The 14,332-nt window shown below is 34.5% G+C and overlaps 2 protein-coding genes across 2 annotated transcripts; one reads left to right on the forward strand and one right to left on the reverse strand.

Annotated features, from left to right (window-relative positions):
- The first annotated feature begins 1,042 nt into the window (after positions 1-1,042).
- On the forward strand, positions 1,043-10,499 carry LOC124841273 (ABC transporter G family member 31-like). Its single transcript, XM_047317518.2, has 23 exons — positions 1,043-1,566; positions 1,741-1,861; positions 2,277-2,365; positions 2,696-2,780; positions 3,170-3,326; positions 3,412-3,488; positions 3,587-3,731; positions 4,131-4,432; positions 4,522-4,803; positions 5,789-6,105; positions 6,195-6,355; positions 6,437-6,540; positions 6,638-6,794; positions 6,941-7,116; positions 7,224-7,556; positions 7,646-7,936; positions 8,037-8,120; positions 8,331-8,464; positions 8,688-8,915; positions 9,019-9,190; positions 9,278-9,365; positions 9,610-9,776; positions 9,867-10,499. Exons 1-23 carry the CDS (start codon positions 1,229-1,231, stop codon positions 10,146-10,148), a joined length of 4,290 nt encoding a protein of 1,429 aa, XP_047173474.2. The 5' UTR covers positions 1,043-1,228; the 3' UTR covers positions 10,149-10,499.
- A 1,037-nt stretch (positions 10,500-11,536) lies between these two features.
- LOC124841275 (NAD(P)-binding Rossmann-fold superfamily protein) lies at positions 11,537-13,223 on the reverse strand. The gene has a single exon (XM_047317520.2). The coding sequence runs from the start codon at positions 12,990-12,992 to the stop codon at positions 11,865-11,867; it is 1,128 nt and encodes a 375-aa protein (XP_047173476.1). The 5' UTR covers positions 12,993-13,223; the 3' UTR covers positions 11,537-11,864.
- Between the last annotated feature and the right edge of the window lie 1,109 nt (positions 13,224-14,332).

Here is a 14,332-nt window from a genome sequence, read left to right on the forward strand (position 1 = left end):
CTTTCTTTTATTTTCAAAATCTATCGTAGAATATTATTCGCAAAATTTTATTTTTGTAGTATAAAATAGTCACAATTTTCTCCAAATAAAAAAAAAAATAGACCTTTCTAAATATTGTGATATTGGATGTTGTTTGTGCAAATTATTTTTCAACTCTCTTTTTTATGGCAATGGATACAAACCCAATACAAAAAAAAAAAAAGCTTAATTCATTCATCTAAAGCATAATTCAACATTTACCTGATCCAGTCGTCCACGGTGTGGGTTCTTAAAGTCCACAAACATCATGGCCATCCATGTCATCATATAATCTTAGAGAAAAAAAAAGGCAAAACGTATTAAAGAAAAGCAATCATATCCTCCTTAATTCAAATATTATTAGTATATATTTTTTGAAAACTGAATTTCATATTAACTTAGCGTAGATTTTCTGTAAACTTGTTTTAGATGTAAAAGTTACGTGTTTGTAACTGATTTTGTTATATTTTTTTTTCTCTTTTACAGAATCATTTATATATTCTGTTTATAATACATTTAATTAATATGATAAGATGAAATTTATTACACATATTTTATTAATAAAAAAACATTCTTATATATCACTTTTAAATGTTAACATCTGTAATTTTTTTGAAAAGAAAAAAGTTGCACACACTTTCTCCACTTTTATATGTTTCAACCACATATAATAACTTAAAAATGACAAAAAGGAAATATGTCATTTATATTATATAAAGTGAGTTTAATTAATCCTTCTATGAAGACTATAGTATGTATTTATTTTAGGACATTTAAAAACTGCATATTGTTATCCTCCTCAAATCCTAGGCAATAAGTGCGAGGAAAGGTTTTTTACAAAATTTCATTACAATTGTACAAGCATTATTTGTATCCACGAAAGGACAATGATACGCTAAATTTGTCGTGGAAACAAAAACCGTTGCATGCATGAGACTCGGTCCCTCCTCTTCTCATGCATATCTTGCATATAAATACCTAATCTCGAAACTTTTGTCTTTGCATTCGTTTTCTCCATCAAAACTCTTCCTTAGTTTTTTAACTTTTCTCTTTTTTCCTCTCTTTTGATATGTATTTTCTTTAGTAGATAAAGAAATCAATAGGAAACGGTTATCTTCCTCCTCTTTTCGGAGGTTCTTTCTTTAAAGAGAAAGAAATCTGGAAAAAAAAGAGGAGGAAACGTTCTTACGAAAAAAGAGAAAAGCAAAATATGGCCATAGCAGGTTTTAGTTTCGAGATGTCCTCGGAAGCGGGGAAGGAGTCGTTTGCTAAGGCTTCAAATGCAGAATGGGTGGAGGAGGACGAGGAGGAGCTTCAAATGGCGGCGCTGCTGAGGTTGCCGACGCAGAAGCGTGTCAACACGGCGTTGATAAGGAAAGCATCTTCGAAAATTAACGATGAAGGGGAGAAAAGAGGCAAGGTTTTGGAGCAGATTGATGTGAGGACGCTGGATCGGTTCAACCGTGAACGCGTCGTCAAGGATGCTTTGGCTACCAATGAACAAGACAATTACAAGCTTCTTTCTGCCATCAAGGAACGCTTCAACAAGTAAAACACTTTGTCATCTTCTATGTTAGATCAAATAGTTATAAGATTAACAAGTACACTTTTTCTTCTGAAATAAATGAGACCTGTATATTGATGATAATCATAATGCATGTATCTGACACTCTCAAAAACTTATTTTTTAACATTATTATACACATTCTTGAAATGCAAAAGGGTTGGATTGGATGTGCCAAGCATCGAGGTGAGATACAGAAACTTGACTATCGGAGCTGATGTTCAGATAGGTTCAAGAGCTCTGCCAACTTTGATCAATCACACACGAGATGTCTTTGAGGTTAATACCTTTTACTCACTCTCATAACAAATTATTACTTTTTTAAGAAAATACTGATTATGTTCTATGCTTAATAACATTAGTTCAATCATATAACTCTTTAGAATCAGTCTAGTAATACAAGAATTTAAACAGAATGCATAAGATCATAACTTCGAACAGCAGTGTTTCTTTATAAGTACTTGTGCATAAAGAATGTTATGAAGAAAAATGAAATAAGCTTATATTCTGAAAACTGTGAAACTCTATTATCATATTACGTATATTCAAAAGTTATTTTAATGTATAGATAACTTGCTTTAAGTTTATAATAAGATGAATTTTTTTTTTCTTCTTGTTCTATCCATGATTGTTAGTCATTAGTGAAAAAACTTACAGTCCAAACTGATTCGTATTGGTGATGATGGCAATCCAGGGTATGCTAGCCGGCATAGGGATAGGTCGACCTCAGAGACATTCCTTGACCATCTTGAATAACATCAGTGGTCTTATCAAGCCTGGAAGGTAATGTCACACTATACTTACGTATTTTCTTCATGGAAATATATATATATATATATATATATATATATATATATATATATATATATATATATATATACACACTAATCTAGCTTTAGCTCATTGTGTAGAAATGAAAAAACAAAGTACTTAAATTTAGCCAAAAAATTTGCAGTGGGCTGGTGAATTGAATCGATTAGTATAATAATGTATGAAGCATATACGGTTTTTATGAGAAGTGTTTTATAATATATTTTTAGATGGAGAAATTCCAGTTTCATATATGTTTGCATTGTGATGAAAATGAAGCTTAATGTTATGTGCTGTTTGTAGGATGACGTTGCTGTTAGGACCTCCTGGATCGGGCAAAACTACCTTACTTTTGGCTCTTGCTGGAAAGCTTGATAGCAATCTCAAGGTAGTGCAAATTCTGCACACACACACACACAGACATATATATATATGTAGAGCAACCTAACTTGTTCAAAAGTGTGGATCTTTGAAATAAAAATAGTACTAAACTACTATGTAGAGCAACCTAACTTGCTCAACTTTTTTTTATATATAGGAATTCTGCAAAAACTAGTGTCTATAGTAACCATTTTGTCTGTGTACTCCAATTATTGTACAGCAAAATGAAAGTATGAAACCAATTTGTTATAATCATTATACCATTGGTTCGGTTTGTATAGCCTTTATCTAACTGGAATGAGCCAGATTCTGAATTTTGACACGTTAAATCATTTTCAAAATATCATTCACATCTTAGAAATATATTACAACTTTGATTTTGTAATACCTTTGCAGAAAAGTGGTAGTATCACATACAATGGCCATGAGCAAAGCGAGTTTTGCATTCAAAGGGCTTCTGCATACACTGGCCAAACTGATAATCACATTGCAGAACTGACGGTGAGAGAAACTTTTGATTTTGCTAACAGATGTCAAGGTTCAAGTGATGCAGGTACGTGTGTGATATACTAATTTATTATTTTTATTTTCCCTTTCAGAGTTCTAATACTAATTTCCTTGTCTAATATCACAAACAGAAATTGTGAAAAATCTGGAACGCTTGGAGAAGGAAAAGAACATTATGCCAAGTCCAGAAATTGATGCTTTCATGAAGGTCATCTCATCTTAAATAATATGTGAAAAATCATGCTTATACTCAAGTTCGTGGATGTTCTCTAATTTGTGTCTTTTGAAACTGATTTTACTCAACAGGCATCACTTGTTGGTGGGAAAAGGCACAATGTAATGACAGATTATGTTTTGAAAGTGCTTGGTCTTGATGTATGTTCAGATACTGTTGTGGGAAATGAAATGTTAAGGGGTGTCTCTGGAGGCCAAAAAAGGAGAGTTACAACAGGTGATCTCTTGGAACTTATTGCAATTTTCTTTGAATTTGACTCTTTTGGTTATATATCCTTATGTTAAATCTAACTGGATTAGCTTTTTGATGTTACATACAAAAAGGATCCAATTTCAGTCCCTATATTTTTTGGATGAAGTTTTCTTTCCACTTGTATTGTGAAATATAGCTTTGACTGAAGGAGTTTTCAATTGTAATTTTTCTTTTTATTCATAAGATAGGACACTGCAATATAATAGAATAGAGAAACTAACACAATTCAGGAATTTAAATCCATGTTAGTTTTGACTGTAGTATATACATACCAGAAGATTAAGACATTACCAAAGGCAGTAATTGAAGCTGAAATTTGTAGCTAGCAATGACAAACTTTTGCATTTCAAATTTTTCCTTCAGGAGAAATGATTGTTGGACCTCGAAAGGCTCTATTTATGGACGAAATATCAACTGGACTTGATAGCTCTACAACATTCCAGATTGTTAAATGCATAAGAAATTTTGTTCATCAAATGGAAGCTACTGTACTCATGGCTCTACTTCAGCCTGCACCAGAAACATTTGAGCTCTTTGATGATCTTTTGCTTCTGTCAGATGGGTATGTGGTATATCAAGGTCCTAGAGAAGATGTGCTGGAGTTTTTTGAATCATTGGGTTTTAAACTTCCACCCCGCAAGGGAGTTGCAGATTTTCTTCAGGAGGTATTTGTAAATTTTTTGGTTTTTAACTTTCAAACTCAAATGCTTTAAGAAGTTATTATTGCTTAAAACTTGGTATTTTCCTATTCCAGGTGACCTCCAAAAAAGATCAAGCTCAATACTGGGCTGATCCTTCAAAGCCCTATAAATTTATCTCAGTGCCAGAGATTGCAGAAGCCTTTAACAACTCTAGATTTGGAAAGGCTGTGGAATCCATGGTTACCGCACCCTTTGATAAATCAAAGAGTCATCCTTCAGCTTTACCCGCAACTAGATTTGCTGTGCCAAAATGGGAGCTCTTTAAGGCCTGTTTATCCCGAGAATTGACCTTGCTCAACGGCCACAAGTTTCTTTATATTTTCAGGACCTGTCAGGTATATACAATCTCAATTAAATTGTGATGCACTCCTTCTATTAATAATTTTTTCAATTCTTAATTTTGTATAAGTCAGAAAGTTTCCAACTTCCAACCATTAATTTCTTACAAATTATAAGTATAGTTCTTCTTTAAATGCCTATTATAGATTATCTCCTACACATTTAATGTTAGAAAGTGAACTTTAAGTTTAACTCAACCTTATAAAATCGATTCGTAAAATGAAGTTTATATTCACTTATATACTGAAAATTGGTCTTATCTCTAGTCAATATGAGACTTTCAACACACTCTTTCACACCGAGGTATATACATCTATGGGACTAGGCATTAATGAGTGCTCCGATAGTGAATGGAATAATAGATCCAACTAGCATCAAATTTTGCTAGAATAAGCTTTAACTCATGACATTGATACCATGTTAAAAAGCAGACTTTAAATCTAACTGAACATGAAGAAGAAAAGGAGATGATAAAGACCATAAGACTCACATCCGATGACAATTTTCTATCTCAAACTCTGGTCCTGTAAACAAACAAAATCTTTGGTAAAAAAAATAACACAATCAAGAATACAAGTTAGACGACTAATGAATAATGAGTTAAAAGGAGACCCAGAGACATAAAGAATATTATCAATGGATAAAACAAAGAAAAAGATTAACATTATCTCCAACGCATTTCCGGTTAAAAAAATGAACTTTAAGTCTAACTCAATCCTACAAAATTAGTTTGGAAGATAAGATTTGCACCCACTTATATATTGTAAATTGATTTTATCATTAGTTGATGTGAGACTTCCAACATTTTCAATCAAGCAATTCAACATGGAAAACATATAAACAAGTTGATCATGAGTTCAGAGTTCAAAGCACACTATACACACAGAACCATCAATAGAACACTCAATTTCTACAATTTCTTAATCATTGTTTGAAGGGGACTTATAATTCTAAATTTGACAAATTCTCTTGCTGTAAAAGGTCACATTTGTTGGACTTGTCACATGCACAATGTTCATACAAACAAGGTTTCATGAAAAGGATGAGACTTATGGCAATCTCTATCAGTCCGCGCTATTTTTTGGACTGGTGCACATGATGTTTAATGGATATTCTGAGTTGTCACTCATGATAGCTCGGCTACCAGTCTTCTACAAACAAAGAGGCAATTTATTTTATCCTGGATGGGCATGGTCTTTGGCAACTTGGATTCTTGGGGTACCATATTCCCTTGTTGAAGCTGTTGTTTGGACTTGTGTTGTGTACTACTCTGTTGGATTTGCCCCCGCTCCTGGAAGGTAATTATCTTTACATCCTTGGTTGGGAATTTTTTTCATTTAGAAAATATTCAAGACTAATACTCATTGCATTCTGATTACTATTTCAGGTTTTTCCGCTACATGCTTCTCCTACTTATGCTTCACCAAATGGCACTAGGTCTCTTCCGGTTCATGGCTGCTCTTGCACGCGACATGGTCATTGCTAATACATTTGGATCAGCTGCATTGATGATCATCTTCTTGCTGGGAGGATTTATTATCCCAAAAGGTAAGCTGCAGCCAGAACCATTGAATAAAAGGCAGATATAAGGCAGTTTTGTTGTTAATGATTTCATTGTTACTCTTTCAGCTATGATTAAGCCATGGTGGATTTGGGGTTACTGGTTGTCACCTCTTACCTATGGACAAAGAGCAATTTCAGTCAATGAATTTACTGCCACTAGATGGATGCAGGTATTTCATACATGCTGATTAAGTTTATTCTTGCTTTGCCATCTTTATTGCTAGTGGTTTATAGAAGATTTATGTAACTATGAAAACTGTGTTCTAGCATTCTGCTTTTGGGGGAGATACAGTTGGTCACAATATTCTCAACGGATACAGCTTACCATCTGATGATTACTGGTATTGGATTGGTTTTGGAGTCTTAACACTCTACACAGTTATTTTCAACTGCTTGATCACGTGGGGCTTGAGCTATCTCAATCGTAAGTTTAGAACAATTTTTCTCATCTTTCTATTCTCATTTTCATCAATGGAGTTTCTTTTGGTATGCAACGGTTGATCTCCAAAGACTATCATTTTCTCCAGTCAAAGACCAGTTTGGTAATCTTGTTGCTTTTCCTTGCCACAGCAATCCAAAAAGCACGATCTATTCTTCTAACTGATGAAGAGGACTCACAAAAGAGTTCTGATAAAAATGGATCCAAATCTAGTGGTGATGAAGGAAAAGCCTCGGGAATGATTCTTCCTTTTGAACCTATGACAATGACATTCCATGGTGTCAATTATTACGTTGATATGCCACAGGTGGGGGCATTGTAGTTTCCGTTTCCTGAATGCAGTTTTTTCAAAGACAAAAACAAGTAGAAGTTGTTTCATGATTAACTTTTTCTGAATAAACTTGCGTTCACCAGGAGATTGCAAAACAAGGCGTTGGAGAAACTAGGCTGAAGCTCCTGTCAAACGTGAGCGGCGTTTTTGCACCTGGCGTCCTTACAGCTTTGATGGGATCAAGTGGAGCTGGAAAGACCACTTTGATGGATGTTCTTGCTGGAAGGAAAACAGGAGGATATATTGAGGGTGAAATTAAAATATCTGGCTATCCCAAAGTGCAACAAACGTTTGCCAGAATTTCAGGATATGTTGAACAAAATGACATACATTCTCCTCAGCTTACAGTTGAGGAGTCCCTGTGGTTTTCTGCCTCATTAAGGCTTCCAAAGGAAGTGAGCTTGGAGAAAAAGCTTGTAAGTTCCTTACTGAACCAGTGACAATAATGAATAACTTAGCATACCTAATTATGATCAGATCATTGACATGGTGATCTCTTCTGCAGGAATTTGTTGAACAAGTAATGAAACTGGTGGAGCTTGACAGTTTAAGGAATGCTTTGGTTGGAATGCCTGGCAGTTCTGGCTTATCAACAGAGCAGAGAAAGAGGCTGACAATTGCAGTGGAGCTTGTAGCAAACCCTTCCATAATTTTCATGGATGAACCTACATCTGGACTTGATGCACGTGCAGCAGCCATTGTTATGAGAACTGTTCGCAATACAGTTGATACTGGTAGAACAGTGGTGTGCACCATCCATCAGCCAAGTATTGATATATTTGAAGCATTTGATGAGGTTAGTTGTTCAATTACTATCTCCATTCAATTTACCATTGTTATAACTAATGATTAGGTAGCTTATCTCAGAGGTCTAAACTGTGATTCTTCATTCTCAGTTACTTCTAATGAAACGTGGAGGACGAGTCATCTATGGAGGAAAGATTGGAAAGCAATCAGATGTCATGATAAAATATTTCCAGGTAACACTCTCTTCAATCATTTCTTATATATTTTCACATTCCACTCCTTAGTAGTGTGAGAATCAGAATGCTTGAAGTAGAAATTTAGTTCATGGAATTTAAGCAAGCATCTTTTAGTTCACGGTTTTAAGCCACACAAGTAAGAACATGCTTCTGAAGAACATAGAAGAGCTGTGAGCAGATTAAACTCCATTCCTATTTGTTCTGCAGTCTCTTGAAGGAATCACACCAATCCCCAGTGGCTACAATCCAGCTACATGGATGCTTGAGGTTACCACACCAGCTGTTGAACAGAAACTTGGTGTAGACTTTGCGGAAGTTTACGAAAATTCCGAACAATTCAGGTTCTGATTTATTTTCTTGTGTGCTACTGGCATGGTCTCCCTTAGATTTTTTCTATTTGAGGAACAGATAAGGTCTATGAATATGATCAACAATAGCAATAATAACACTTTTAATAACAAAAGCTCATCAGTTTTGAGAAATATAGAAATCATTAGGTAATCTTTCGCATAGAAAGATTGTTTTCCATGTGGGATTAATGATTCTGTCACGTCTTTACCTCAGGGGGGTGTTATCTTCTATTAAGGAACATGGTCAACCTCCTGCTGGCTCAAAACCTTTGAAGTTTGACACAGTATACTCACAAAACACAATGGCACAATTTCTCAAGTGTTTATGGAAGCAGAATATAGTATACTGGAGGAGTCCACCCTATAATGCAATGAGAATATTCTTTACAATAATATGCGCCCTGATATTTGGTACCGTATTTTGGAACATCGGCACAAAGAGGTATGCATTCTTCATAATCTCATCTGCCATCAGAAAAAGTATCTTATCAATGAAAACAAAAGCAAAGGTATTTATGATAACCATGTCACTGAATGTTCTGCAGGGGAACAACACATGAAGTGTATGTAATTATGGGTGCACTCTTTTCTGCATGCCTTTTCCTTGGAGTAAACAATGCATCTTCTGTACAACCTGTTGTTTCAATAGAAAGGACAGTGTTTTACAGGGAGAAAGCAGCTGGAATGTACTCTCCAATCTCATATGCAATGGCTCAGGTAGGTGCCATTTTACCAGGAACGATTTTCAAGGCTATGTTTCGTTTTCAGATTGCATATTTCACGGTTACTTTATCTTATTAACAGGGACTGGTGGAGATCCCATACGTTGCTGTTCAGACAATAGTATTTGGTGTGATCACATACTACATGGTCAATTTTGAAAGGGATGCTGGTAAGATCTCATCCACCTTTACATCATAGAAAGAAGGACTTCTCACTCTAGCTCCATTAGTCATAACTCATTTAGTTTTACAAGATAGTAGTTGAAGATGTTCAACATGAATAAAATCTGTGGTCCCAGCTGCCAAATCTGAGAAATTTTCTACCTACATATTTATATTTTCTCATGTTGGATTCCTAAATTTGTCCTCAGACAAACCCTAACACAAGACTACGGTTTTTGTTCTCGAATGCAGGAAAGTTTTTGCTCTATCTTGTGTTCTTGTTCCTTACTTTCATGTACTTCACCTTCTACGGTATGATGGCTGTTGGAATTACACCTACCCAACACTTTGCAGCAGTTATTTCTTCTGCATTTTACTCTCTATGGAATCTTGTATCCGGGTTTCTTATTCCAAAATCTGTGAGTAAAACAGCTTATGTTTGTACATTAGATGTGTCTTAACATTTTTTTTATCTTGGCCTAATATGAACGAGTCTTGCAATGTTCCAGCATATTCCTGTATGGTGGATTTGGTTCCATTATCTCTGCCCAGTTTCATGGACACTTCGTGGCATTATCACATCTCAGCTTGGCGATGTGGAAGAAATGATTCAGGGTCCTGGATTCCAAGGCACTGTCAAAGAGTATATTTCCGTTACTCTTGGATATGACCAAAGCATTAATGGAATGTCATCAGTGTTGCTGTCAGTCATTGTGCTTATCTGCTTCAACATCCTCTTCTTTGGTTCCTTTGCCGTGTCAGTTAAAGTCTTGAACTTCCAAAAGAGGTGATTCAAGAATTTAGAGTTCAAGATCAGAGAAGACAATGCTAAACATCCATGATTGATGACTTCTACATTATTGGACAATCTTCAAATAAAGTCATCAGGAACTAAAACATATGGAATTATGGACGGAGGGAGCATCACATGAAGTTCAGTCTATTATGGTGATCAAATCTTGCCATCTACCCTTTTCTTGTTTAGCTTGGCTCCTTTCTAAAATCAACTCTTGTAGAAGCTCCAATTTCTGTTCTTATTCTACCAATTTTTTATCCTTGTAAGCCAGCAATTAGGAAGAGTTTTCTTTACAAACGAATGCCAAATCTTTTCTGAAGGTATTCTTACCTGATTATCAGTTAAATTTCAGCTATGTACATGAAGTTATTGGTTATAAATATACATCATGTTGAGCTGAGTTTTTTTTCTTTTACTGTCAATTTAATACTGCATAATATAGTCAGAAGAAGACTAATATATGATATAAAAGTGTTCACCTAAATTATATAAATATTCATAATACAAAATCAGAATACGTGCAATGTTTAATTGATTTATCCAAGAGATATCAAGGACTCTTAATAGAACACATGGTTGTTGGCCTTCTAGCACTGTCAGAAGGAAAAAGGAAAGAATGAAAATTTTGGGGAAGAATCAGTCTTCGCCATTATTTTAATAGCTAAAATGAACAGTGCATTTAATTGAAAAAATAAAGAGGACATTTCGATCACTTCCATTGCAATATTAGCTACTACTGAAACATTAATTATTATAACTTTGCACTTCTCTTCAAAAATTAAAATTACATTTCTAGATTCGAAGAATATAACTGTTCTTTAATATCCACGACTCCTGACCTATTGAGATACATCATAGGAGCATTTGGTTTTTGATGAAATTTATATGTCTATGTTTGGTGTTAATGGCCACTGGCCTCTTTGACTTGGAAGCTAATCTTCTCATAGTATTCTCTTATAGATATCTTCCTTCTCACTACATGTAAAAGATTTGAATGCTTTTTAAACTTGTGATGTTTAGAGAAATATTTATAGGAAAAACTAAAAAGGAAAAATGAGTTAGATTCTTTTGATGATGTAAAATCAAATGTTATAGAAAAAAAAAACCTTTTTCATTTAACTACTCTTAAAACTAAGACACTAAATTAATCTCACATTGTGAAACAGTTTCACACCTTTTTATCTTTTTTTTCCTTAAAATGTTAATTAAATGTTTTTTTCTAAAACAAAGCATAAATACACGATTTTACAGTTAATACTTATAAAACATTACGAGGATTAACAGACAAATAATCAAGTACTCAAGTTAACATGGTCTCAAATATAAGCAGAAGAAAGAATTCAAAAAAAGAACTACCTGAACATTTGATAAACTGATCTGAGAGCTTATATTAAAATTTTCTGCGGAAAGTGATTACAGAGACTAAAACGAAAGATAGGGTCAGTTATTGCCAATGGATGAAGACAAAGCAACCCCTCCACCTGTATCCATACATAAATGACACAGAGGGACATTGATGTAGAAAATAAGTTATATACATTATTAAATTGGATGCTTCCATCTGTATATAAACTAGTAAACTATGCAGCAATAAAGGGTCTGGTCAACCAGCACATGCAAAGCACAACCTGCCACTAAACTCCATATTCTGGTGTTCCATAAACTTCTGCTACCAAAAACTTCAAAGTTGAAGTCAAAGCCACCAAGAAGCCTAGGGAATCAGCTTCTCATCTCTCATGCAATCAATCCAATACATTATTGAATTCAATGTCTTGTACCGTTCACCAAAACCAAGTCCATCAACTTTATCTCGGCTCCCCAAGAGTTTGAAAGGTAAACGAAACAAGGCATCTAAAAACTCCCAGTTGGCCATATTTTCCACAGTTGTATGAACCAACCCGTTTTCTTCCACAATCTCTTCCCAAACTTTCTGCTTCCCAGCCATGGCTTTTGAAAACCAAAAGTTTTCCACAAGCATGTCTTGCGGAACCTGCACCCCCAATTTCTTTCCAACAATTGGCCAAACCTCTTTCCAAGTGAAAGTTGGGCCATTGATTGAGTTGAAGGCTTGTCCATTGGTGGAAATTATGTCACTGTTTGTTGCTGCCCAAATGTGCTGATCAGCTACAAGCCTAGCATCTGATCCATCGATATAAGCCTCCTCCCAGCATTTTCTTGTCCCCCCAAACACAAAAGGTAGCCTTAAATGTTTACAAATAGCCCCATAAACACACAAGCTCCCCATGAAGTTATAAGTTGATCTGACAGAACTACCCAACAATAAACCAGGCCTATGCACAGACCAATTACCACTGAGTTTCTCAATGAGCAAATCTTCGAGGGCATAGTAGAAATTAAGGGATCTGCTCATTCTGGGGAACTCTTCATGGTAGCAGTAACGATGGAGCTTCTCTTCATCATAGGGGGGATGCAGTGACACATAGTGCTTAGTTCCTGTCTGAAGGGAAACATGCTTCAGACTCTTGGCTATTGAGAGCATAGAGTTCAAAGCATTGGACATCATGGCCTTGTTCTGGTCCCAACTTTCCTGAGTCTCTAATTGGAACTGGCTAGCCCATGTGACCCAGAACACATGAGTCACATCTTGTAAAGCAGACAGCTTCTTCTGGGTCTCCAAAGGGTTCAGCAAATTGCAAGAGATGAAATGGTAACAAGGGCTTATAAGGGTTGGTGGTGTTTCAGGCTTTCTAGCTATACCATAAACCTTCCAAGAAGGTTCCAAGAGTAGCAACCTCCTAGCCAACTCTCTCCCAACAAGTCCAGTGACCCCAAAGATGATAGCAACATGGTTTGTCTCCTCTGTGGTCGCCATTGCCATACGGGGGACTCTAGATGCTGACCCTTCTTCCCAAATTGAAACCGTTTTATACTAATGAATGTGATGCCTCATTTTGTGTATTTGGAACTTGGGTTGCAATAATGTGGACTTTCTAACCGCCCTAACACCCATCAACTTGTTTATAATGCTCTTCTTTTGAGGAGTGTTTCTGGGCTGGCATAGTTGTGACTTGTAAGGTAGAGAGGTTTGAGTTTAAAATTCCAAGTAAGATAGATGCTGGTTGTTGCCAACATAAGAGACATCAATGTCTTATTTTATAGAGCTCTTCAAATATGGCTACAAATACGTACTTTATCATCAACAACCACATTATTATATTATACTATAGTTAATGCCATTGCTTCAAACTACTTGTAGCTTCTGATAATGTTTGGTATAAAATTTGTTAGACAAAAAAATAATATCAAGTATGTACTTCATGATTGAATAAAATTTGACCAAAGCCACTTGCTAATTGAAAATAGGTGGAGAAATCAAGAGTGCTGAGTTCCGAACCCAACCGGCAGGTTATGCCAATGGCCGTTGCAACGTTGCTTTGCGGTCCCAAGCAAGTTATATAAACTCATTGACGTTATTATTTATATTCATCTCAACTAAACTCATTACATCAATAATTTATTAATATCCAAAATTAGAATTTGTCTTAATCTTAATATATTTTAGTCTATAAATTTTAAAAATAAATTAATATATTCATTTTAATTTAATTATATTTTTTTAATAATTAAACGTGTATTTCAAATTAACATTTAAATTATTTACATTATTTAATATATTTTCAAACTTTAAAAATAAATTAATATAATCATATAAAATTTGTAACAATGCAAAAACTAACATAAAACATGTTTAATATAATTAAATTAAAATAAATATATTTATTCAATTTCAAAGTTAGTATAAAATCTAAAAATTAAAAATATATTTAACCATTTCTTAATTGGTTACGTATTAAAATAGTGAGATTGTGCTATCAAAATCAAACAAAATTATCGGTAATGTAAAACTGCACGTGACTTCTATTCATGTTTGATAACAATCAAGGTACTTTTGCCGCGGTTACTTGTAATGTAGGTGACACTTGTTATTTAACATGCTTTTAATAAAAATAAATTGTCAATATCCTTTTATATTATCTACATACATCTCACGTATTAAAGAGACAATAAACAAAATAACAATATAACAATAAAGTCACTTAATTAAAAAAATTAAATAACATATATTCAATGGAACAATATAAAAATAATAACAATTGAAATTTAATTAAAAATACTAAAATTTAATGAGAAACTTAAAACTTAATTAATTCTAACAAT

This window comes from Vigna umbellata, chromosome 5, assembly GCF_029865625.1.
Source record: "Vigna umbellata cultivar VRB3 chromosome 5, Vumbellata_1.0, whole genome shotgun sequence".
NCBI classification, from domain to species: domain Eukaryota; kingdom Viridiplantae; phylum Streptophyta; class Magnoliopsida; order Fabales; family Fabaceae; genus Vigna; species Vigna umbellata.

What these genes read in the sequence shown, in the direction of transcription:
- LOC124841273 (XM_047317518.2), top strand. Translation starts at nt 1,229, where the DNA reads ATGGCCATAGCAGGTTTTAGTTTCGAGATGTCCTCGGAAGCGGGGAAG. An exon ending in ACACACGAGATGTCTTTGAG is followed by an intron (nt 1,862 to 2,276) that starts GTTAATACCTTT and finishes ATGGCAATCCAG; the next exon opens with GGTATGCTAGCCGGCATAGG. An exon ending in GGGCTTGAGCTATCTCAATC is followed by an intron (nt 6,795 to 6,940) that starts GTAAGTTTAGAA and finishes TCCTTGCCACAG; the next exon opens with CAATCCAAAAAGCACGATCT.
- LOC124841275 (XM_047317520.2), bottom strand. Translation starts at nt 12,992, where the DNA reads ATGGCAATGGCGACCACAGAGGAGACAAACCATGTTGCTATCATCTTT.